At 40.6% G+C, this 24,975-nt stretch overlaps 1 protein-coding gene across 1 annotated transcript in view; it reads left to right on the forward strand.

Annotated features, from left to right (window-relative positions):
* aldh1l2 (aldehyde dehydrogenase 1 family, member L2) overlaps positions 1–24,975 on the forward strand; it is a 54,865-nt gene that overhangs the window by 24,145 nt on the left and 5,745 nt on the right. The window contains exons 7-20 of the mRNA XM_088347075.1: positions 1,330–1,464; positions 1,562–1,691; positions 1,760–1,847; positions 5,697–5,841; positions 7,028–7,147; positions 7,237–7,364; positions 10,933–11,083; positions 11,699–11,769; positions 15,457–15,562; positions 18,907–18,994; positions 19,055–19,148; positions 20,734–20,833; positions 21,895–21,993; positions 24,527–24,692. Of these exons, the coding sequence (XP_088203201.1) occupies positions 1,330–1,464; positions 1,562–1,691; positions 1,760–1,847; positions 5,697–5,841; positions 7,028–7,147; positions 7,237–7,364; positions 10,933–11,083; positions 11,699–11,769; positions 15,457–15,562; positions 18,907–18,994; positions 19,055–19,148; positions 20,734–20,833; positions 21,895–21,993; positions 24,527–24,692 (1,621 nt within the window). The remainder of the gene's footprint in view (positions 1–1,329; positions 1,465–1,561; positions 1,692–1,759; positions 1,848–5,696; positions 5,842–7,027; positions 7,148–7,236; positions 7,365–10,932; positions 11,084–11,698; positions 11,770–15,456; positions 15,563–18,906; positions 18,995–19,054; positions 19,149–20,733; positions 20,834–21,894; positions 21,994–24,526; positions 24,693–24,975) is intronic.

Genomic DNA, 24,975 nt, shown 5'->3' on the forward strand with positions numbered 1-24,975 from the left:
GTGATGGCCCTGAGGAAGAAGCTGTCCCTGATCCTGTCTTTCCTTGTTTTAAGGGACCTACAGCGTGCTATACATATTTTCAGTTTTGTGCAGCCGTTTAGGGTGGTGATGGCCATGGGCAAGAAGCTGTGTCTGAGCCTGTTTGTCCATGTTTAAGAGACCTGTAGCGCAATATACATGTTTTAACAGTTTTGTTCACCCGTTTAGGGTGGCGATGGCCCTGAGGAAGAAGCTCTCTCTGACCCTGTCTTTCCTTGTTTTAAGGGACCTTTAGCACAAGATATCTGTTTTCAGTTTTGTGCACCCGTTTAGGGTGGTGATGGCCCTGAGTAAGAAGTTCTCTCTGAGCCTGTTTTTCCCTTGTTTAAGGGACCTGTAGCATGATATACATGTTTTCACAGATTTGTGCACCTGTTTTGGGTGGTGATGGCCCTGGGGGAGAAGCTATCTCCGAGCCTGTTTGTCCTTATTTTAAGAGACCTGTAGATCTTAATTTGCATATTTGAGAATACTGTGCAATATTTTTATTTTACAGCAAAAAAAAAAATGTGGCCCCATCTCACCTAGACCAGGGGTGTCAAACTCATTTTAACTAAGGGGCCACATGATAGAACAAACACTCTCTCAGGGGCCGGAGTAGTAGATTAGAGGGAAAGAAAATAAGAGAAAAAGAAATAAGAGGAGAGGGAGAGAAAAAGTGTGGGAGAAGAGAAGGGAGAAAGGGAGAGAGTGGAAAAAAAGAGATAAAAATAGAAATAGTGAGAGAGGGGGACATAAAGAAAGAAAGAAAAAAACCCAAAGAGGAATAGAAGGAAAGAAAGAGAGAAGGGGAAAGGAAGCGAAAGAGAGAAAAGGAAGAAATAAAAAGAGAGCAAAAGAAGGTAAAAATACACAGAGAGAGATGCAGAGTGAGAGAAAGAGAGAGAGAGAGAGATATTCAAGTCATTTTTATTTGTGACGCCCTTAATCACAAAGAGTCTCAAAGGGTTGCACAGATCAGACTATTGCAAACTACAGACTATTATGAGACCATCCCCTGATCGGAGAGAGAAAAGGAAAAAAGGAAGAGCGAGTAAAAGAAGGTAAAAATACCGAGAGAGGGAGAGAAAAGCGATAGAGATACAAGCACAGCATTTGTGAGAGCCACCTGGCTTTGGCAACATCAATTGGACATATTTCAACCTGCAGCTCGTTTTTCTCTTGCGCTTCCCTCACTTTTGTCTCGCGGGCCGGATTCAATCCCTTGTCGGGCCCGATCCGGCCCGCGGGCCGCCTGCTCGACACCCCTGCCCTATACATTGAGTCAATGAAGCATTTCTCTACTGACAGTGCGTTACCCTCTATGGTTCATCTCTGCTGCAAGGAGCAGTCCCACCCGGCCAACCACTGGACATCCAAGGAGCATCCAGCCAAAGCCTGGTGACCAAAAACGGACTCGTCCTCCACGGAAGCGATGGAAAAGCCGTAAGATGAAGTTCCTCACAGATTAAACCAACGACCGCACTTCTTTCTTCTTCTTCTGAGATAGATTTATGATTCTTCATGTGTTTTCCAAACCAAGGTTCTTGTGAAGAACCTCCAGTTTGAAGATGGAAAAATGATACCTGCTTCCAAGTATTTCTCAACCGGGGAAACCCAAAGCGTGGAGTTAACCGACCAGGAGAAAGAAATTGTGGAGGAGATGAGGGCAAGTTGTCCAATTTTCACATGGATTTCATCATCATGACTATTCATCGTAATTGTCTGGGATTCCAGGAAGTCTGGAAGGGCATTCTCAGCAACGTCCCTGCCGTTGAGGACACTACGGATTTTTTCAAGTCTGGAGCCGCCTCCATGGACGTGGTCAGGTAAGCCGAGCAGAGAGATTCGGAGAAAATTCTTGACGTTTTTTCTGTAATAATAAAGAAATTATATCTAAAACATCAGTGGTGGGCCGTCAGGGCCTGCAAGGCCTTCTCTGTTGGCCTAACAAAACTGGACATCGTTATGAACATTGTAACCAAGGTTAATTTGATTTTAAAAGTATTTTTTTCAAGTCATGTTTATTTGTTTGGCCCTTAATCACAAAGAGTCTCAAAGGGCTGCACAGATCAAAGACTATTGCAAACTATTATTACAGACTATTATGACACCACCCTCTCATCTAAAACCTACATGAGGGCAAATAATACACATATTACAGTGTTCCGCATCATTTTTGCTGGGGACGCATAGTCTCAAATCAACGTGCGTCCCCAGGACGCCATTTTTTTGGACACAAAATTGTCATTATTACCCGATTACTTTTTTTTAATAAAGATTTACCGCATTCCAAACTTTTCGTCAGGCAGATCCGCCATTGTTGTTTTGGTCTGGCGCCGATCTCGGCAAACGATATCTCGTATGCCTCCGAAAAAACAGTTAGTATTAGTTGAAAATCAACAAAAAATTGATAATTTCTTCAGTGTCAGTAATAAGTCGAAACATAACGCAGAAAGTGATAACAACGGCAATCATTCCGGCACGAAAAAAAGGCGGAAAAAGTCTTCGGAAGATCGCGGAGGCAAGGAAAACACGCGTGCTGAAGCGAACGATTCGACAAGAGAAAATAAACAAGAATACTCCTAGCAAGAAAAGGACTTTTCTGCCAACATAGACTCAATTATATTCCTGGTGACGCTATGAGGAGGATAATGGATCGGACCTTGAGAAGGCATTACAACTGTGGCGGGACAGCAAACCACAAAGAATATATGAACTGAAAAATCTGAAGTGATAACTGATTTGTATTACTAATAAACTGTGATGATTAAAACGGAACGAATATATCGATTTATATGATATATTTGTCACCGATTTACAATTTCAATATAACACAAAATTTTGGGGACCCATAGATCTCTGTTGGTACTTTTTGTTATCTGATTTCTTTCCTTCTCTCTCTTTCTTTCTCCCTCTCTCACTATTTCTGTTTTTATCTTTTTCGTTTCACACATCCTTTCTCTCTTTTCTTTCTCTCTCTCCTTCTCTGTCTATTTCTCTTTGGATTTCTTTCTTTCTGTCTTTCTTTCCCCCTCTCTCACTATTTTTGTTTTTATCTCTTTTGTTTATCACATTCACTTTCTCGCTTTTGATTTCTCTCTGGATTTCTTTCTTTCTCTCTTTCCCCATCTCTCACTATTTCTGTTTTTATTTTATCTCTTTTGTTTATCACATTCTCTCTCCTTCTGTTTTCTCTTCCTCTCTCTTCCTCTCTTTCTATTTCTCTTTGGATTTCTTTCTTTCTGTCTTTCTTTCCCCCTCTCTCACTATTTCTGTTTTTATCTCTTTTGTTTATCACATTCTCTCTCCTTCTGTTTTCTCTTCCTCTCTCTTCCTCTCTTTCTATTTCTCTTTGGATTTCTTTCTATCTAGTTTTTTTCCCCCTCTCTAACTATTTTTGTTTTTATCTCTTTTGTTTATCACATTCCCTCTCTCTTTTCTTTCTCTCTCTACTTCTCACTTTCTCGCTTTTGATTTCTCTCTGGATTTCTTTCTTTCTCTCTCTTTCCCCCCTCTCTCACTATTTCTGTTTTTATCTCTTTTGTTTCTCACATCCTTTCTCTCTCTCTCTCCTTCTGTTTTCTCTCCTTCTCTCGTTCTATTTCTCTTTGGATTTCTTTCTTTCTCTCTTTCTTTCCCCCTCTCTAACTAGTTCTGTTTTTTATCTTTTTTGTTTATCACATTCTCTCTTTTCTTTCTCTCTCTCCCTCTGTTTTCTCTCCTTCTCTCACTATTTCTGTTTTTATCTCTTGTTTCTTACATTCCCTCTCTCTCTCTTTCCTTCGTTTTTCTCTCCTTCTCTCTTTCTATTTCTCTTTGGATTTCTTGCTTTCTCTCTTTCTTTCACCCTCTCTAACTATTTCTGTTTTTATCTCTTGTTTCTTACATTCCCCCTCTCTCTCTTTCCTTCGGTTTTTTCTCCTTCTCTCTTTCTATTTCTCTTTGGATTTCTTTCTTTCTCTCTTTCTTTCACCCTCTCTAACTATTTCTGTTTTTATCTCTTTTGTTTCTTACATTCCCTCTCTCTCTTTCCTTCATTTTTTTCTCCTTCTCTCTTTCTATTTCTCTTTGGATTTCTTTCTTTCTCTCTTTCTTTCCCCCTCTCTCACTATTTCTGTTTTTATCTCTTTTGTTTATCACATTCTCTCTCTCTTTTCTCTCTCTCTCTCCCTCTCTCCTTTTTCCCTCCTTCTCACTTTCTCTCTTTTGATTTCTCTCTGGATTTCTTTCTCTCATTATTTCTGTTTTTATCTCCTTTGTTTCTCACATCCTCTTTCTCTATCTTACTCCCTTTCTCTTTTCTTGTTGTCCAAAACTCTCTCTCTCTCTTCTGTTTTCTCTACTTCTCACTTTCTCGCTTTTGATTTCTCTCTGGATTTCTTTCTTTCTCTCTTTCCCCCCTCTTTCACTATTTCTGTTTTTATCTCTTTTGTTTCTCACATCCTTTCTCTCTCTCTCTCCTTCTGTTTTCTCTCCTTCTCTCTGTCTATTTCTCTTTGGATTTCTTTCTTTCTGTCTTTCTTTCCCCCTCTCTAACTATTTCTGTTTTTATCTCTTTTGCTTATCACATTCTCTCCTTTTTCTTTTTCTCTCTCCTTCTGTTTTCTCTACTTCTCACTTTCTCGCTTTTGATTTCTCTCTGGATTTCTTTCTTTCTCTCTCTCTTTCCCCCTCTCTCACTATTTCTGTTTTTATCTCTTTTGTTTATCACATTCTCTCCTTCTGTTTTCTCTTCCTCTCTTTCTATTTCTCTTTGGTTTTCTTTCTATCTAGTTTTCTTTCCCCCTCTCTCACTATTTCTGTTTTTATCTCTTTTGTTTATCACATTCTCTCTCCTTTTTCTCTCCTTCTCACTTTCTCTCTTTTGATTTCTCTCTGGATTTTTTTCTCTTTCTTTCCCCTTCTCTCATTATTTCTGTTTTTATCTTTTTTGTTTCTCACATCCTCTTTCTCTATCTTACTCCCTTTCTCTCTTTTCTTGTCCCAAACCCTTTCCTTGTCCCACAGCTCTCGCTCTCGCTCTCGCTCTCTCTTTCTCTCTCGCTCTCTCTTTCTCTCTCGCTCTCTCTTTCTCTCTCGCTCTCTCTCTCTCTCTCTTTCTCTCTCTCTCTCTCTCTTTCTCTCTTTCTCTTTCTCTTTCTCTCTCTCTCTTTCTCTCTTTCTCTCTCTCTCTTTCTCTCTTTCTCTCTCTCTCTTTCTCTCTTATTTCTTTCTCTCTTATTTCTTTCTCTCTTTTTCTTTCTCTCTTTTTCTTTCTCTCTTATTTCTTTCTCTCTTTTTCTTTCTCTATAATCTACTAGTCTGGTCCCAGAGAGAATGTTCTGTCTATCGTGTGGCCCCTGAGTTAAAATGGGTTCGACACCCCTGATGTAGAGAGAGAAACGAGGGAACTATTTGTTTCCACCACATTGATACTACTTCCCCTTTAAAGAGTGTAATCCTAAATAACAACCATAAATAATTCTCCATTGACAGTGCCTTCCTAAATAGACCTATTATATCAAAGAACAAGTTCCAGATACTCTTATTTTCTTGGTTCTCGGGAGGCTCCAATACCTTGACGAACACCTCATTGATATGAAACTCCAACGATGAGAGCCACCTTCAACATCATCGGCTGCAGCTGCCCGATACTAACAGGATTCATGCCTGTATTACTGTGTGTGTCCGTTTAGGTTGGTGGAGGAAGTCAAGCAGCGAGCGGGTGTCCTGCTGCAGAACGAGGACGTTTACATGGCCACCACCTTCCAGGACTTCATCCAGATGTTTGTCCGTAAAATGAGAGGAGAGGAAACGGACGACGAACTCGTCGTTGACCATGTAAGCTAATTCTGGGATCTAAATCGACTTCTTACATGTTGTGGGAGAGCTATTTACGAGTTGCTGACGCTAAAAAAGATACACCAAGCATTCAGGGGGAGGAGCCAGGACAGGAGGAACTTATGTCCATCTCCTTGGCCGCGCTCCTAACTCTGGGGGGCCCTTCCCCCACCAAACTGCATTTATTTAGGCAGAACAAAGAAAGAGAAAGAAAGAAGCGCCCCTTTGGGCTGTACCAATATTTGAAACAGAGACGTGATCAATGTTCCCTGTAATTTTCCTTACGGGTCTGAGCGTTCACACAAAGTCGGTGAGCAACGCTTGAAACAACAGTGAGCAACGGCAATCCCAAGTGTGGCAAGATAATTCATTATCAAACATCTCCAAAACTTCAAGTTACATTTTGCTGAGTTTCCGGCGATGCAAAATGATTTTTCTCTTTTGAATGAATTGACTCATGTACTATTGCAAAGGTTGTACGGCCAATGATTTGAATGCAACACAAACTTTTTCTTCTTTTTTCTGTGTTTTTTTCTACTTTTTTGTTTTTTCTTTTTGTTCTCTATTTACTTTTTTCCTACATTTCTTTCTTTTCTTTTTTTCTGGCTTTTTTTCTACATGTTTCCTTCTTTTTTTCTCTTCCTTTGTTTTTTTTCCCCAGCCTTTCACTACTTTTCATTTTGGTATTTTTTTCTTTTTTGTTCTATTCCCCCGTTCCTTTAAGTCATGTTGTGCATAATTTTACATAATATTTGGTAATGTTAGGGTTAAAGAAGCCAAAACAACCTGAAGAGCCGTTTAGGACCCGAAAGAGCCGGTTCCTTTTAGTGAGCCGAGCCGAAGAAGCCGGTTCTCGACAAACTCTACTAACTTTACTCAACTTTACTCGACTTCAAAATACGGCATTTAGGACACAACGTCAGGGGAACCTGTTTATTTTTACCTTCATGCACTGTAACTTTGACTTAATTGGCTTTTTAATTAGCAATTTCGAGCCCTGATTTTTGTGCGCCGGCTCGATTTTCTCGTGCGCTAAGAATGTGCGAGCAGTGCGCGATTGCGCACGCGCACAGCTTAGAGGGAACGTTAGTTGGGACCCATAGATTTTTGAGCATGCGAGTCCCTGGGACCCATCACTTTTCACAGCTAAAATGAACACCGTAAATGTCATTTCTTTTTAAACCAGGTGACCAAGGAAGTGAACAACATGACCGTGCAAATGCCGCACCAGTGTTTCATCAACGGCGCGTTTGTGGATGCTGAGGACGGCAAGACCTACGACACCGTCAATCCCACGGACGGATCGGTAAAAATGGCAGGGATTGGTCAAAACGGCCAAACCTGGGCTGTCTTTCGGAGAAAGGTTTTCCAGTTTTCGGGTGCTTTTGTTACCAGGTCATCTGTAAGGTGTCTTATGCTTCAGTTGGGGATGTGGACCTAGCAGTGGCAGCAGCCAAACAAGCGTTCGATCACGGCCCCTGGGGCAGGATGAACCCGAGAGACAGGGGGAGTCTGCTTTATAGGTGAGTTGTGAATGCGGCCAAACCGACAACTTGCCAGTTCGACCCGCTCCCAGGTTCACTTCTTAAAAGTCTTTTTGGCGTCCTTGGACCTTCAGTTCTAAATATTATAAACATATCACTCTCCTCAGGTGTAGTTCCAGCAGCTTTTAAGTCCGACGTTATTAAACCCACACTGAAACGACCCAACCTTGATCCAGAAATCTCATGTAATTATAGACCTGTGTCAAACCATATGCACGACAGGGTTGCTGTCCTGGGAAATTGTCCGGTTTTAGTGAACTGTCACTTGATGATCTCAAACAGGTGGTGAATGCGGCCAAACCGACAACTTGCCAGTTCAACCCGCTCCCAGGTTCACTTATTAAAAGTCTTTTTGGCGTCCTTGGACCTTCAGTTCTAAATATTATAAACATATCACTCTCCTCAGGTGTAGTTCCAGCAGCTTTTAAGTCCGACGTTATTAAACCCACATTGAAACGACCCAACCTTGATCCAGAAATCTTATGTAATTATAGACCTGTGTCAAACCATATGCACGACAGGGTTGCTGTCCTGGGAAATTGTCCGGTTTTAGTGAACTGTCACTTGATGATCTCAAACAGGTGGTGAATGCGGCCAAACCGACAACTTGCCAGTTCGACCCGCTCCCAGGTTCACTTATTAAAAGTCTTTTTGGCGTCCTTGGACCTTCAGTTCTAAATAATATAAACATATCACTCTCCTCAGGTGTAGTTCCAGCAGCTTTTAAGTCCGCCGTTATTAAACCCACACTGAAACGACCCAACCTTGATCCAGAAATCTTATGTAATTATAGACCTGTGTCAACTTATTCTCACGGCATTTAGATGGACCAATGACTAACATTTCGGTCTTTTCAGAGTTAAGACGCAAGAAATTGAGTGACATCCACTCTTTTATCTCAATGAGGCAGGCCTCCAAATTTCCACAGTTTAGTGTGGGAGATTCCTCCAACGGAAGATATAGTTGAGTGTCGTCTGCGTAGCAGTGGAAGCTGGTATTGTACTTGCGAATAATATCACCTCATGGAAGCATGTAAATGCTGAAAAGAAGGGGGCCAAGCACTGAACCCTGTGGAACACTGCAGGTAACATTAAAAACTTGACTATAAGTTGAATTTGTAACCTGTATTGTTTTGTCCTAAAAAATAAACATTTCATAAAATATGCTCTATAAAGAATAGAATAGAATAGAATATGCCTTTATTGTCATTGTTACAACATGGGATATGCTGTGACAACGAAATTGGACGACTCCAGTTCCACATTTACAGTGAGGATAAGGAAACAAAGAGATAAAGGAACAAAGAACTCACTGGCTTTGTTGTAAGTAGGCTTTGTTTTCCTTCGGAGGGGGGTGAGGGACAAACGGAGTTGGTGGATACAACCGGAATGTTTGATCTTACATTACACATAGTCCAGTGTTTTTCCCAAATTGCTCAGTCCACATATTGAATGGATTTGGGAGTAGAGTCCATAAACGTGCCCGATTAAAGTCGCCGTCGACGATAAAGCTCGGTAAATCAAGTTAAGTTTAACTTACTTTTGGAAGATGAGCTTCAAGAGTGCATACCTGTTGCGCTCCGGGGCTCCATGCCCTTACAAACGGTCGTATTTTCCCTTACAAAATACAAAATAATCTTACACCATATTTTTTTTTTTTCAAACGTGTTTATTTATGTTGTTTAACATGTTATATTGGACGTGTGTTTCGTTATATCATGTATATTGTTAATTAACTTTTTGTTGTGAGATACTGAGTTGCTCGACATGAATGAGGTTTATTTTAAAAAAAGTTCAAAAATGAAGTCGCTTGGACGTTCACTGTAGAAGGAAAAAATACATGCAAATAGAATTAGGTAGAATAATACATTTTCTTATTCAAATTATGAATTCATTTTCTGCATTCAATTATTGTTGGTAATATACTGATTCAAGGGATAACCACAAACCTGTCTTTTTTCATTTTTTTCATTATATACTTCTTTTTTTCTTAACTTCTTTATGCGACATCATAATTCATAATATAATGCATCAAAGCAAGTGAGCCGTTGGAGAGCCGGCTCTCTTTAATGAGTTGAGCCAAAAAAGCCGATTCTCTAAAAAGAGACGGACTTCCTTTCACTACATTTGCAACGAAAAAAACGATACCTAGATAGAGGCTTCCGCGGCGAACTGGTTTGACTTGATTGATTTGCCGTTTGGTGATAGTCGGTGTATACCGGATGGTAGCCATCATTGACAAATTTGCGTTTTTCCGTACAGATTTTCTCGTACGTCGTACACATCTTAAAATGCATCATAAACCTACTTTGTACGGCAGAAACGTACAAGTTGACAGATATGAGAGTGAGGTGACTTCCTCCTCCGTGGTAGGAAGTGATCAAAAGATGGCGATCCAACCATTTTCTCAACCGCATCAATCTTTCTTATACCAATTTCATTTCAAATAAAACGTCCTGCCTCTTCTTTACACTTAACACCAAAAATCTTGAATGGCTGCAGGAGATGTTAAATAATAAAAATGTCAAAGTTCTTAGTGAGTGGCCGTAGTAGCTCAGGAGGTAGAGCGCTCGTCTTGGGATCAAGGGACCCCAGTTCGAATCCCGGCTCGTTCCTGTTACATGTCGAAGTGTCCTTGGGTAAGACACTGAACCCCTAATACCCCCAATAAGCAGGTTACATGGCTGCAATACAAGGCCGCTATTGGGAAATGTGAAGCACACTGTAAAGCGCTTTGGGAAGTCATTGACTTGAAAAGCGCTATAGAAAAACAGATCATTTCATTTCAATACAGAATAGTATGTTTACACACGAACTAGGAAGAGGAAGCTGGATTTCTTCTTCGGGGTGGATGGATATAGTTACCAACAACAAAATACAATCATGAGTTTGATAGCTGAAATCAAAGATTGAAAAAACGAAAACAGAAGGACAAGAGGATTAATGCGCTAGAAGGATGTGTAGCAGAACTTGAACAGTACACCAGGCTCGATGACATTATTATCACCAGTCTGGACATCAAATTTCGGACCTATGCCGAGGCTGTGGCAAATAAAAGTATTACGACGAATGCTGATCAAGAATCTGCTGGGCAACAGGTCATTGCTTTTATGAGTCATAAGGGGATATCTATCAATGCTGAGGACATAGAAGCATGCCATCCATTATCAAGAGGTGAGAACGAATCTAAAGCTACCATAGTGAGGTTTGTCAACAGGAAACGAAAACATAAAATCCCTAATCAAGGGAAACAACTAAAAGGGACAGCTGTTTATTTAAATGAACACTTAAGCAAAAACAAAACTCTGACATTGCAAGACAAGCTTGATTTTTGAGGAGAACAAATTAGATAAGATACAAGCTAAAGGCACTTGCAGAGGCCTAAGAGACAACTGTGTATGTTCTCACAAAAATGAGTTCAGCCGTTTGGGAGCCTATAGGTAATTTACAAACACAGAAATCTGGATTAATAAAGTAGTTGAGATTAGGATTAGATTTAGAGAAGAAAATCCAATTTCAAAACCTTAGTTTTTGGGCCTCCCTCACAGATTAGCAGACTTGATGGAGCAACACCAGGAGGAGCTGGCCACGATCGAGGCGATGGATTCGGGTGCCGTGTACACGCTAGCCCTGAAGACTCACGTGGGCATGTCCATCCAGACCTTCCGGTACTTTGCCGGATGGTGCGACAAGATCCAGGTAAAATCATACCCGGAGGGTAGTAGGGGTTTCCAACTCAATTTACTATGGGGCCGCTGGAGCTAGGGTCTGGGTTAGTAGGGGCCACATTGGTTTTACTTCAAGAAAAGCTCTGTTGATTATTTACCAATAAGATCAATTATCTTTTTTTTTGCAAACAAAATAAGATGTTAAATTAGAACAATAATAAGACAATAAATAAAGAAAATTATAATAATGCAGGATATAATTGATATTCCTTTGTTTTGCTACAAAACTCTTTTGTAAATAAACAGAATTGGAAAACTATTCCCAATATGGTAATCAGTCCTTCCCCTTTTGATTGACACCTTCCTCGGCCAATAGCAGGCTTTTTGATGGTCCCCATCCTACATTTGCCTCTGTGGGTCTGTTAAATAAACTGGATGGGTCATTTGGACCCAAATACAACACAAACTAGGCACAAAGACACAAACTATCATCCTGCGGGAGTTTGAGACCCCTACGGCAAGGTTTTCCTCACTATTGCTGGAAAAACGGAGCTGAGAAAAGTAACCCTATTCGGGACTTGTGTGTTTGGGATGTAATTTCACTGTTTTGTGATTTTGATACATTGTCCAATCCAAATATTTCCAGGGCAAGACAATTCCTATTAACCAAGCCAGGCCCAACCACAACCTCACCTTTACCAAAAAAGAACCAATTGGGTAAGTTGATGCGCCTATTATATTGTTTGATTAAGGAAATCTGAAATGTACAGAACTACTTTTCAAGGCTATCTATCTATCTATCTATCTATCTATCTATCTATCTATCTATCTATCTATCTATCTATCTATCTATCTATCTATCTATCTATCTATCTATCTATCTAGACATCTATCTATCTATCTATCTATCTAGACATCTATCTATCTATCTATCTATCTAGACATCTATCTATCTATCTAGACATCTATCTATCTATCTCTTCCTCTTTAATCTTCTAGTCCTATCTTTATAATCTATCCTCCAAGTGGGAGGTGGCTAGAGTCAAGAACACAGTCACATTTTCATCTCTATCTGGGAGAGAATTCCCAGCCCCCTCAATGTTTCATTAGGTGACCAAACCCCCTAATGCCGAGACCCAAGAGGGAGGCAATTGGTACCAATGTTATAAATCTTAGGTATGCCCGGGCTGAGGCTCGAACCAGGTACCTCCCAGTCTCAGGGCGGGCAGTCTACCCTCAAGGCCACCGCGCTGGTCAAAAAAGAAAGCGCGTTTACCTGATATACGCGTTATTCATCAAAATGGTAAATGGTCTGCATTATATATAGCGCTTTTCAAGTCAATGAAGACCTCCCAAAGCGCTTTACAATGTGCTTCACACTTACCCATTCACACACACACACTCACACACCTATAGCAGCCATGCATTGCGCCGACCTGCTTATTGGGGGCATTAGGGATTCAGTGTCTTGCCCAAGGACACTTCGACATATAACACGGACGAGCCGGGAATCGAACCCGCCACCTCTTGATCCCAAGACGAGAGCTGAAACGATATTGTTTTAAATAATCGGTAAGAATTTGTGAAATATCGTAAAAATGTGCTTACAAAAAAAGGCGCAGCGTCTCTGCATCAGAACCAGCAGGCTCAAAGACGAGAAATTGGAATTTCTTTTACATACATAGAGGGAAATGACATCATTGTCCGCCATCTTGCTGCTACAGGAATCTGAAAAACCAAAACCTCTTAACAGAAAAATGGCGTTTTTCTGTTTCTTACGAGTTTCTGGTTTTGAGGACGAGACGGTTCATAGTGCAATGTGCAAAATGGTTAAAAAAAAGCCACAATAAACATAAACTATGCGTATAAAAGATAAAAATGTAGAAGGATTAGAGTATAAAAATGCAAAGTATTGCTGAAATCTAAATCTGCATTGATTTGGTGGGAGGGGCTTGGGTAAGGAACCAGTTTAGAGTCCTGACAGCCTGATGGAAGAAGCTGTCTTTGAGCCTGCTGGTTCTGGCGCTGAGTCTCTGCAGTCTTTTCCTTCTTAGTCTTTGTCTTTCTTTAAAAGCATTGTTTTACGTTTTCCTTCTTTCGGAGTTTACTTTTGTGTATAACCGAAAGAGTTTACAATAATAATATTTCAGATTCAGATCTACTTTATTGTCATTCTTGTACACGTGAATACAGAACGAAATGTCGATACATCTGACCCGCACAGTTTCCTTGAATGTACAGATATAAATAAAATGTTGTACTGAGTTGGAGTATTGAAGTACTAATAATATACTAAATAATCAGAGCTATGTCTAGTATTATACAGTAGTGCAAAGAGTGCAAGAGGAGCAGCTAATAATAATATTGTGATTTTCTTAAAGAGAAAAAATAATTACTAAAGTTCAACCACAGCCCCTTTTTATCCTCCAAAAACGTGCCATTAGAAGCATACACACACACACACACACCGCTCACTCGATATGGAGTTTCTAGCAGTATCGTGCAGACACTTCTATGCACCGGGAGAGTTAACTGTGGTCTTTGTGTTTGCAGTTTACTTTCCACCGCTAACCGTTTCACCGGATGCTAACGTTAGCATAGCGCTAAATCTCCTGCCCGCTGCTATCAATAAACAGCAGCTTGCACACCCCAACGGAGCTTTATCGTCGACGGCGACTTTAATCGGGCACGTTTATGGACTCTACTCCCAAATCCATACAATATGTGGACTGAGCAATTCGGGAAAAACACTGGACTATGTGTAATGTAAGATCAAACATTCCGGTTGTATCCACCAACTCCGTTTGTCCCTCACCCCCCTCCGAAGGAAAACAAAGCCTACTTACAACAAAGACAGTTAGTTCTTTGTTCTTTTATCTTTGTTTCCTTATCCTCACTGTAAATTTGGAACAATTTGACAATATTCACGTGTTCAAATTTAAATACAAAAATCATTACTGGCGGAATACAGAGATGAAGAAAACGGGTGATACGAGAGATTGGGAATAGTGCGTCTAGAATTATGGTTAACTTTGTGTTATTGTTGCTGTTGTTATGTAACGGGTGTAATAATAACTTTTGTTTTATTGAAATTCCTGCTGAAATATGTGTACAGTTTTTGGTAAATGTCCTGCAATGATGAGTCCAACATTGCCATCTGCTGGTATGGGGTGGGGTTTGGTTTTGGCTTCTGACATGTGACCCGGAGGCGGGGTTTGTTGGCAGTCTTACCAGAGAGAACCGCAATGGTAAGACACATCTTTTGGTGCTCCACAAAAGAAGTTAATTTTAAACATTATAACCCCAGCTGACAAATCTCTCAACATGCACAGTAATGCGATTGATATTGTCAAGCTGTTTAGGTTTATTTTCGTTTTGTTTCTGTTTTACTAAAATATGAATTCCCCTTGTAGAGATCAAAGAGATCAAAGCCAGCAGAAAAGCTAATGTTGTGACTCATCCATTTGCAGAAACTGTAATAATAAAAACCTCATCATTCAGTCCAGCGTGAATGTGGATCTTTGGTGGGACACGTACACCGCAGTTACAGTTATATCATAACTGTTATTATAGATATTATTTCTATTGTTGTTGTATCAATGGTGTATATCAGGGGTGTCAAACTTATTTCAACTCGGGGGCCACACGATAGAACAAACATTCTGTCGGGGGCCGGACTAGTAGATCAAAGAGAAAGGAAAAGAGAGAAAAAAATAGGAGAAAGAGGGAGGGAAAAGGAGAGAGGGCGGGACAAAGAAAGAAAAAGAGAGGGCACCTGAGAAGCAAAAGATAAAAAATCGTGAGAGAGGGGGAAAAAAAAGGAGAGGAAGAAAGAAATCCAAAGAGAAATAGAAAGCCAGAAGGAGAGAAAAGAGAAAAGAAACCCGCAAAGGGTATGAAGAGAAAAGGAAAAAATGAAGTTAGAGCAAAAGAGGTTAAAAGACAGAGAGAGAGAAAGAGACAAAGAGCAACAAAGGAAGAGTAAAAGAGAGACACAGAGAGTGAAAGAGACAGAGTGGGAGGAAAGGGGTGGAAAAGAAAGAGAGAGAAAGAGAGAGAAATAAATACAAGTACAGTGTCTTTGTGAGAGACACCTGCTTTGACACATTTCAACCTGCAGCTTGTTTTTCTCTTGCGCTTCTCTGATTGTTGTCTCGCGGGCCGGATTCAATCCCTTAGCGGGCCTGATCTGGCCCGCGGGCCGCCTGTTTGACACCTGTGGTGTATATAATTTGCTTCTTACTACCCCTTTTCGAACATATTAATATATTATATTATTTTGTTGTTGAGTTATTGTTATTATTTTAATGTTCGAATAAAGTTTTCATTCATTCAAAATACTTTGCTATACAACCCTCTCTTATAATCAATAACATTCGCTTTATCATTTTTCCCCCATGTCAGTGTTTGTGCTATTGTCATCCCTTGGAACTACCCCCTCATGATGCTGGCATGGAAGAGCGCCGCCTGTCTTGCTGCTGGTAACACGCTTGTTCTTAAACCGGCACAGGTAATCAGAAGCGACATTATCTCTTTATTCCAATTACCGAATTTTCCGCACTATAGGGCGCACCGGGTTATAGGGAGCACCCCCAAAAAATAGTTTTTGGTCCTATATTTTCCATACATAAGGCGCACCGGATTATAAGGCGCTACAATGGGAACGTGGACGAAACAGTCAGATAGTTCAGTCCGACTTCTTACCCCCTTAACAATCCGAAAGCTTGCAAAGGAGCAAATACGTGTCTCAGACATATACGGAAACCGTGTCTGTACGATGTCACTCAAATGCATCATTCCAAATATCATTCGGAAGGTTAAAGTCTTGGGATTCAAGAAATGCCAACCATTCCTTAGTTTCTATTTTCTTTTTCGCTCGCAACTTTACCGTGCACATTTAAAAAAAGACCCATCACAGAAACATCGATATCACTCTGAAACAAGATACTGGGAAAATATATAGCCGGAGTGTTGTAGAAAATAAACTTGCATTTGTAGAATAGATTTGCATACATTTAGAAAGAAATGTAGAAAGACTTGCTTACAGTTGGGAGAAAGGTTGTTGACATCTCGGGAAGGTCTCGGTGGACGAATTAGTATAAACAATCCTCCTTAAGGGAGGACAACAGATAACGGCAAAGGGCAAGGTGACATAAACTGGCATAAACTTAAAAACACTTCCAAATAAGGACGGAACCCTGGGCATCTACGCCTTCAGGCGTGAAAAGGGACGGGGCCAAACCGGGTACACGTGCTATGTTGAAAACTATAAAGACACACGCATATCTTTGATTCGCTGAGTCTGTTGTTGAAATTGTGTATCAATAAAAAGAACTCCCTCTTATGTCATTTTGATTCCTGCATTTCTTTGAACACGTACGAGACGATCCAACAAATTGGTCTTATCTTCAACAGGCTGCTTGCCTTAGTTGCTTTGCGACTTAATATTGATCCATATATAAGGCGCACTGTATGATAAGGCGCATGGTCAGCTTTTGAAAAAAATTAAGACTTTTAGGTGCGCCTTGTAGTGCGGAAAATACGGTATATAGTTTCGTGAACAAGAATTTGCCCCCTTTCTGATTTCTGTGTTTTTGGCGAATTGATCTCTCACAAAGGTTTCAGATCATGAACCTGGACCAATCACAGCTAGGTTCAATTCTATAAGCCACACCCAAAATTGATTGACACCCCCGGTGTTGAATCAGGAAATCACCTAAATTTAAACTGTACTATCAATTTCCAGAAGGAATAAGAAAAAAAGTGATTGACTTCTATCAGTCCGTAAATGGTCACAGAGCCATCTCCTATCTGTAGGGTTCCAGAGAACCACTGTCAGAGCCATTATCCACAAATTGGGTAAACTGGGAACAGTGGCAACACCTTCCCAGGAGTGGTCAACCAACTAAGATTTCTCCAAGCGTTTATAAAAGTTCCTTGAAAAAGATGCAAGGAACTGCAAGCCTCAGGTAAATTCAGTGTTCATGACTCAACCGTCCAAAAGTGCTGTTGCTAAAGATCACCAAGAGTCGTCTCACATTTGCCAAAAAGCATCTTGATTATCCTCAAAGCTTTTGATGAAACCTTCTGTGGAGTGATCTGGATCTGGCGTAAAATGGCACAGGAGTCAACAAAACGAAGATGATGCTAACAGTAAAGCATTATGGTGGCAGTGTGACGGTCTGGGGTCGCTTTGCTGCCTCAGGACCAGGACGATTAGCTGTGGTTGACAGACTAATGAATTCTGGTATTTACCCGAAGATCTTGAAGGAGGGCAGCACGGCGGCGCAGTGGTTAGCGCATGTGCGGCACAGTTCATGTCTTGGGAACCTCTTGCGTGGGTTCAAATCCAGCTCCAGACTTCCTGTGCGGAGTTTGTATGTTCTCCCCGTGCTTGCGTGGGTTTCCTCTGGGCACTCCAGTTTCCTCCCATATTCCAAAAACATGCATTTCAGGGGAGTTGGCCTGAAATTGTCCCTAGGTGTGAATGAGCGAGTGAGTTGTCTGTCCCTGTGTGCCTTGCGATTGGCTGGCAACCAGTTCAGGGTGTCCCCTGCCCACTGCCCGATGATTACTGGGATGGGCTCCAGCACCCCCGCGACCCTACTGAGGATAAGCGGTGTAGCTAATGATATGAGATGAGATGAGATCTTGAAGGAGAACGTCCGGCCATTACTTGGTGCCCTCAAACTGGAGCTCTTTTGGATAATGCAGCAGGACAACGATCAGAAACAGAGAGTCCACCTTCAGGAGGATCTGGAGTGGCCATAGTCCAGTTTTAAATCAAATTGAGATGCTGTGGTGTGACCTTATACCAGCAGTTCCACAGACGTGTAGGACGTACAAGAAAATCCGTACGGAAAAACGCAAATTTGGCAATTATTGGTACCATCCGGTATACACCGACGATCACCAAACGGCAAATCAATCGAGTCAAACGTGTTCGCCGCGGTAGCCTCTATCTCGGTATCGTTTTTTTCCTTGCAAACAAAGCAAGCGGTTTGATGCAACTGTGCGCATGCGTCTGCCGCCTGGGGATGTCCCATCATGCATCATTCCGTGGTAGTTGTGTAGTGAAAGGAAGTCCGTCTCATTTTAGTGAACCGGCTTTTTCGGCTCAACTCATGAAAAAGAGCCGGCTCTCCAACGGCTCACTTGCTTTGATGCATCCATCCATCCATTCATTATCTGTACCGCCTATCCTCAATAGGGTCGCGGGGGTGCTGGAGCCCATCCCAGCCATCTCCGGGCAGTGGGCAAGGGACACCCTGAACTGGTTGCCAGCCAGTCGCAGGGCACACAGGGACAGACAATTCGCTCGCCCATTCACACCTAGGGACAATTTGGACCGGCCAATTAACCTGACATGCATGTTTTTGGAATGTGGGAGGAAACCGGAAGAAACCCACGCAAGGACAGGGAGAACCTGCAAACTCCGCACAGGAAGGTTGGTAGCTGGATTTGAACCCATGAACTCACACGCGCTAACCGCAGCGCCGCCGTGCTGCTTTGCTTTGATGCATTATATTACAAATTATGATGTATAAAGAAGTTAAGAAAAAAAGGAAGAATAAAATGAGAAAATGTGGTTATCCCTTTAATCATTTGAAACCATTTTGCAAAGAGGAATGGGCCAAAATCCCTCCACAGCGTTATCAAAGACTCATTACTCTTGTAAATGTTTGATTTCGGTTATCCCTCGTCTCGTCTGAGTGATATTAAAACCGATTCCATTATCTGAAACCTTTTCGTGAGTGATACATATACCGAAAACACAGACATCAGGAAGGGGCCAAATCCATTATCACCAGTTGAGAACGTCACCGGTATCTCCTCATCATCTGGTATACGCAGGTAACGCCGCTCACCGCGTTGAAATTCGCCGAGTTGGCAGCAAAAGCAGGAATCCCGAAAGGAGTCGTCAACATCTTACCCGGCTCGGGTAAGAGGAACTCCGGAAAATTTGATATTTCTCAGGATCTAAGGAATTTTTCTCCTCTAGGGGGCATGGTGGGACAACGTTTGGCTGACCACCCGGATATCCGGAAGCTGGGCTTTACCGGTTCGACCCCGATTGGCAAGCAAATCATGAAAAGGTGTGTCTTTGTGAAAGAGATCAATGAAAAGTAGAAAAAGTGAGAGAGAGCGAGAAAAAGAAAAAAGACAAAGAAAAGAGATAAAGACAAAAACAAAGAGTGCAAGAAAGAAAGAAGGAAAGAGTGAAAGAAAGAAAGAGAGAAAGAGAAAGAAAAACAGAGAACGAGAGTGAGACAGGAAAAAAAGAGAAAGGTACAGAGAAAAGAGAAAACAAAGGAAGGGGAAACAGAAAAATAGAGAAATACAGGAGAGAGAAAGACAATAAGAGAACAAAGATAGAGAAAAGAAAAATAGAGGGATGGAGAGAGAATCAAAGAGTGAAAAAGGAGGGTAAGAAAGAAAGAGAGAGAAATAGAGAGAAAAAGAGTGAGAAAGAAAAAAAAGAGAAAGGTACAGAGAAGAGAAAAAACAAAGAGAGGGAAACAGAAAAATAGAGAAATACAGGAGAGAGAAAGACGATAAGAGAGAACAAAGATAGAGAAAAGAAAAATAGAGGGATGGAGAGCGAATCAAAGAGTAAAAAAATGAGTGCAAGAAAGAAAGAAGGAAGGAGTGAAAGAAAGAAAGGAAAAAAAGAGAATGGTACATAGAAGAGAGAGAAAACAAAGGGAGGGAAACGGAAAAATAGAGAAATACAGGAGAGAGAAAGACAATGAGAGAGAACAAAGATGGAGAGAGACTCAAAGAGTGAAAGAAAGAAAAAGAAAGAAAGAGAGAGAAATAGAAAGAAAAAGAGTGAGAAAGGAAAAAAAGAGAAAGGTACAGAGAAGAGAGAAAACAAAGGGAGGGAAACAGAAAAATAGAGAAATACAGGAGAGAGAAAGACAATAAGAGAGAACAAAGATAGAGAAAAGAAAAATAGAGAGATGGAGAGATAATCAAAAAGTGAAAAAATGAGTGCAAGAAAGAAAGAAAGAAAGAAAGAAAGAGAAATAGAGAGAAAGAGTGAGAACGAAAAAAAAAAGAAAGGTACAGAGAAGAGAGAAAACAAAGGGAGGGAAACCGAAAAATAGAGAAATACAGGAGAGAGAAAGACAATGAGAGAGAACAAAGATAGAGAGATGGAGAGAGACTCAAAGAGTGAAAAAAGGAGTGCAAGAAAGAAAGAAGGAAAGAGTGAAAGAAAGAAAGAGAGAGAGAGAGAGAGAAAGAGAGAGAAAAAGAGTGCAAAAGGAAAAAAAGAGAAAGGTACAGAGAAGAGAGAGAAAACAAAGGGAGAGAGAAACAGAAAAATAGAGAAATACAGGAGAGAGAAAGACAATAAGAGAGAACAAAGCTAGAGAAAAGAAAAATAGAGAGAGAGAATCAAAAAGTGAAAAAAGGAGTGCAAGAAAGAAAGAAAGAAAGAGAGAAAGGGAGAAAGAAAAAAGAGAGAAAAAGACAAAGGAAAAAAAGAGAAAAGTACAGAGAAGAGAGAGAAAACAAAGGGAAACCGAAAAATAGAGAAATACAGGAGAGAGAGAAAGACAATAAGAGAGAACAAAGATAGAGAAAAATAGGAATAAGAGACTAAGAGAATTGGAAAAGATAGAGATGTTGGGGGCGCTTGATTTGAAAATGCTTGTTGTTGTGCTACTCTTGCAGCTGCGCACTGAGTAATCTCAAGAAAGTTTCTCTGGAGCTGGGAGGGAAATCGCCTCTCATCATTTTCCATGACTGCGACATGGACAAGGCCGTTCGAATGGTAAGAGAATTTTCTACCGTGGAATGGCTCGTTTAGAGGCTGAGCTGAGTTCAAAGAGGCCTTATGCTTGGTTTTCCACTGCGCCGATCTGCTTTTTAAGTACTTTTAGCAAAGTTGTTCAGGGTGGAACACATTAGGTAGGAGGAGTCGGGGTGGTGGGAATGGTGGAGAGAGCTGCAGTGTTTTTTCCTCTTTTTTTCCCCTGTTTTACTCTTTTTCTTCAATTTTCTTTTTATTTCCTTTCCCTTTTCTCTCTTTCTTGCTCTGTCACCTTTTTTCTTTTTTATCACTTTCTTTTTTTTTTCTCTCTTTCGCGTGCCCTTTTTTTGTACTTGCTTTATATGTTCGGGGCGGAACACATTAGCTAGGAGGAATGGGTTGGTGGGAATGGTGGCGAGTGACGTCATGCTCTTTCCAGCAGTTTGTTTCCTGTCTTTTTCACTCTCTTTTCTTCAGTTCTCTTTTTACTTCCCCCCCCCTCTCTCTCTCTCTTTTTCTCTCCCTTTTTTATTTCTCTGTTTTCCCTCTTTCATGGCGTCACTCTTTTCTGTATCTCTTCACTAATTCTCCGAGTCTCTTATTCTTTCTTTCACTCTTTGATTTTCTCTCAATCTCTCTATTTTGCTCTCTTTTCTCTATCTTTTTTCTCTCTTATTGTCTTTCTCTTTCCTGTATATCTCTATTTTTCTGTATTTTTCTCTCTCCATTTGTTTTCTCTCTCTTCCCTGTACCGTTCTCTTTTTTTGCTTTCTCACTCTTTTCCTCTCCTTTTTCTTTCTCTTTCTGTTTCTCTCTCTCTTTCTTTCTTTCTTTCTTTCTTTCAAGGACACTTCGACATGTAACACGGACGAGCCGGGATTGGAACTGGGATCCCTTGATCCCAAGACGAGCGCTCTACCTCCTGAGCGACTGCACTCGATAAATATAACTTGTATTCAATCGTATAAAATCCTTTATAATCAAATGTATAAAATCCTTCAGTGCTAATCCCAATTTCTCGTGATGAATAACCATTGGTTCTGAGAATATCCCTAAAAATAATGTTCTCTTCTCCTTTAAAGGGTATGAGCTCCGTGTATTTCAACAAAGGGGAAAACTGCATTGCGGCGGGACGCCTTTTTGTGGAAGAGTCCATTCATGATGAATTCATCAGCCGGGTGGTGAGTCGGACAGCCCCTTGTTGGGGTCTTCCTCCTGCAACCTCCAAAAATACCTTTTTGTCAGGTCTTCTTTGATTTTCTGTAATGTACTGATAAGCACAAGAATTTTATACTTTTTCGATTCATTACTGATCAAGTTAAAACTTATATGAACTCTATGTTGGCAGAATTAAACAAAAAAAAACAAAACAAGCATTAAGGTAAATAAAATGTATTAGCATTGGTGATGGCCCAAACACCACTCGCCCCGGCTGGGCTCCCGGCCACACTGCGCGCCCCCGTGTGTCTAGTTAACTTTAGTCACACAGGAAACAGATAAACACACCGGAAATGCAACTTCAAAATAAAAGAGTACAAAACTGATAAACGTACAAGAGATGCAATTAGACTGATTATTGAACCGTTACTTCATGTGAGTGTGTGTGTGTGTTTTTTTATTTAGGAATATAAAAACAAGTTATATTCGTGAATTCTGAGAAATTTTACAACCAAAACCACCAACCTATCAATGACACACAACAGAAGTACGTCAAGCCTTTTATGGTTCTAATATTGATCATTTTGGTAAAAATGCTCATTTTTGGAGATGGGAATTTTGGGTTTTCATGAGCTGTATGCCAAAATCATTCATCGTAAAACAATAAAAGACCTGAAATATTGTAGTTGGTGTGCAATGAAGCTAAAATATATGATTCATTTTTATCATTATACTTTGGAAAATGACAAGTCTTTATCATAATATGCTAAATTTTTAGAAGGACCTGTATGAATGAGTACAATCATTGACATGTCGACAAACACACTGGGAATCGAACCCGGGTCGTACCAGTGAGAAGGCCGAAACCCAACGATCACTAGGGATACAGTTAGCATACATTGGATTGGATCTCATGATCACACAATTTTGACTCACCGTGCCAGAAACGGATGTTAGAGAATGGAGTAAACCGAAAAATAAAAAGCACGACGAGGAAAACTACTCTTTGATGTTTTAGATCATTAGTTCGACTTTGCGTTTTTTCATATCTTTTTGTGTCCTCCATTCTCTAACATTTGTTTCTGGCAATGTGAGTAAAATGAGTGTGATGATGAAATAAAATTAGTTGTTGGTCCGGGGGTGTCAGCTCTTTCACCGCCGTGACCCGGGTTCGATTCCCTGCGCATACAATGTTTTGATGATTATGGTAAGTGACGTTTATTGATTGAGCTATTATTGCACAATTAAGGTAGTATTCTCTAAAACCTCATAACCAGGGTTAGGTAGGGTTACTTTAACTTAATTACTTTCAATTACTTTTGGATGACTCCAATACCAAATATGCTAATAAAAGACCAAAGAAACTAAATAGGAATAAAATGACTCCATTTTGTGCAGGCTTGGGGAGTAACGGAATACATGGAACGGCAAAAATGATGTTGGCAAGCTGTTTGGATTTATTTTCATTTTCTTTCTGTCGCATTTTATGTTAGTTTTGCTGGATATCTAAGAGATCAAAGCCAGCAGAGATAGCTTACCACGTGTTGTGCGTCATCATTTTATTCATATTTAGTTTATTTTGTCATTTATTAGCATATTTGGTATTTGAGTCATTTGAAAGTAATCCAGTTAACGTAACCCTACCCAACCCTGGTCGTATTTTATGTTAGTTTTGCCGGAGATCAAAGAGATCAAAGCCAGGAGAGAAAGCTTACCACGTGTTGTGAGTCATCATTTTATTCATATTTAGGTTCTTTTGTCTTTTATTAGCATATTTGGTATTGGAGTAATGCAAAAGTCATTGAAAGTAATCCAGTTAAAGTAACCCTACCCAACCCTGGTCGCATTTTATGTTAGTTTTGCCGGAGATCAAAGAGATCAAAGCCAGGAGAGAAAGCTTACTACGTGTTGTGAGTCATCATTTTATTCATATTGAGTTTCTTTTGTCTTTTATGAGCATATTTGGTATTGGAGTCATCCAAAAGTCATTGAAAGTAATCCAGTTACAGTAACCCTACCCAACCCTGGTCGCATTTTAAGTTAGTTTTGCCGGAGATCAAAGAGATCAAAGCCAAGCGAGAAAGCTTACCACGTGTTGTGAGTCATCATTTTATTCCTGATAAGTTTATTTTGTCTTTTATGAGCATATTTGGTATTGGAGTCATCCAAAAGTCATTGAAAGTAATCCAGTTAAAGTAACCCTACCCAACCCTGGTCGTATTTTATGGTCGTTTTGATGGAGATCAAAGAGATCAAAGCCAGGAGAGAAAGCTTACCACGTGTTGTGAGTCATCATTTTATTCATATTGAGTTTCTTTTGTCTTTTATTAGCATATTTGGTATTGGAGTCATCCAAAAGTCATTGAAAGTAATCCAGTTAAAGTAACCCTACGCAACCCTGGTCATAACACACACGTATCTATGCATTTCCCCCGCTTAGAACTATTATAAGGCGCACTTTGAACTTTCTATCCAAATTGGTGTTTTTAGGGTAATAGGTAAAGAATAGCAATGCTTCATTGGCAACATAGTTTAACATTCCATTGCATTCATAAGGTAGAGGAGTTAAGAAAGATGAAGATTGGCGACCCACTAGATCGCTCCACTGATCACGGCCCTCAGAATCACAAAGCCCACTTGGACAAGCTGCTGGAGTACTGCGAAGTTGGAATCAAGGAAGGGGCCACGCTAGTGTATGGCGGCAAACAAGTGGACCGACCCGGTAAGGCCAAATAGGAATTCACACTAACCAAACTGCGAGGCGTTGCTGAGAGAAGCATAAGAGAAAAAAAAAAGAGCCACTTGTCGTCAAACAACGACGTGTAGTTTCAAATACATCCACTGGATGTCGCCGAACGACCCACTGTAATTGTACATGCTGAAAACTATATTTTTCATTGCACCCATGGCCAGTGTTCCCTCTAAGCTGCGCGCGTGCGCAATCGCGCACTGCCCGCACATTCTCAGCGCGCAAGAAAATCGAGCCAGCGCACAAAAATCAGGGC

The sequence above is a fragment of the Urocampus carinirostris genome, chromosome 11 (genome assembly GCF_059441175.1).
Source record: "Urocampus carinirostris isolate Australia breed hairy pipefish chromosome 11, RoL_Ucar_1.0, whole genome shotgun sequence".
Taxonomy (NCBI): Eukaryota; Metazoa; Chordata; class Actinopteri; order Syngnathiformes; family Syngnathidae; genus Urocampus; species Urocampus carinirostris.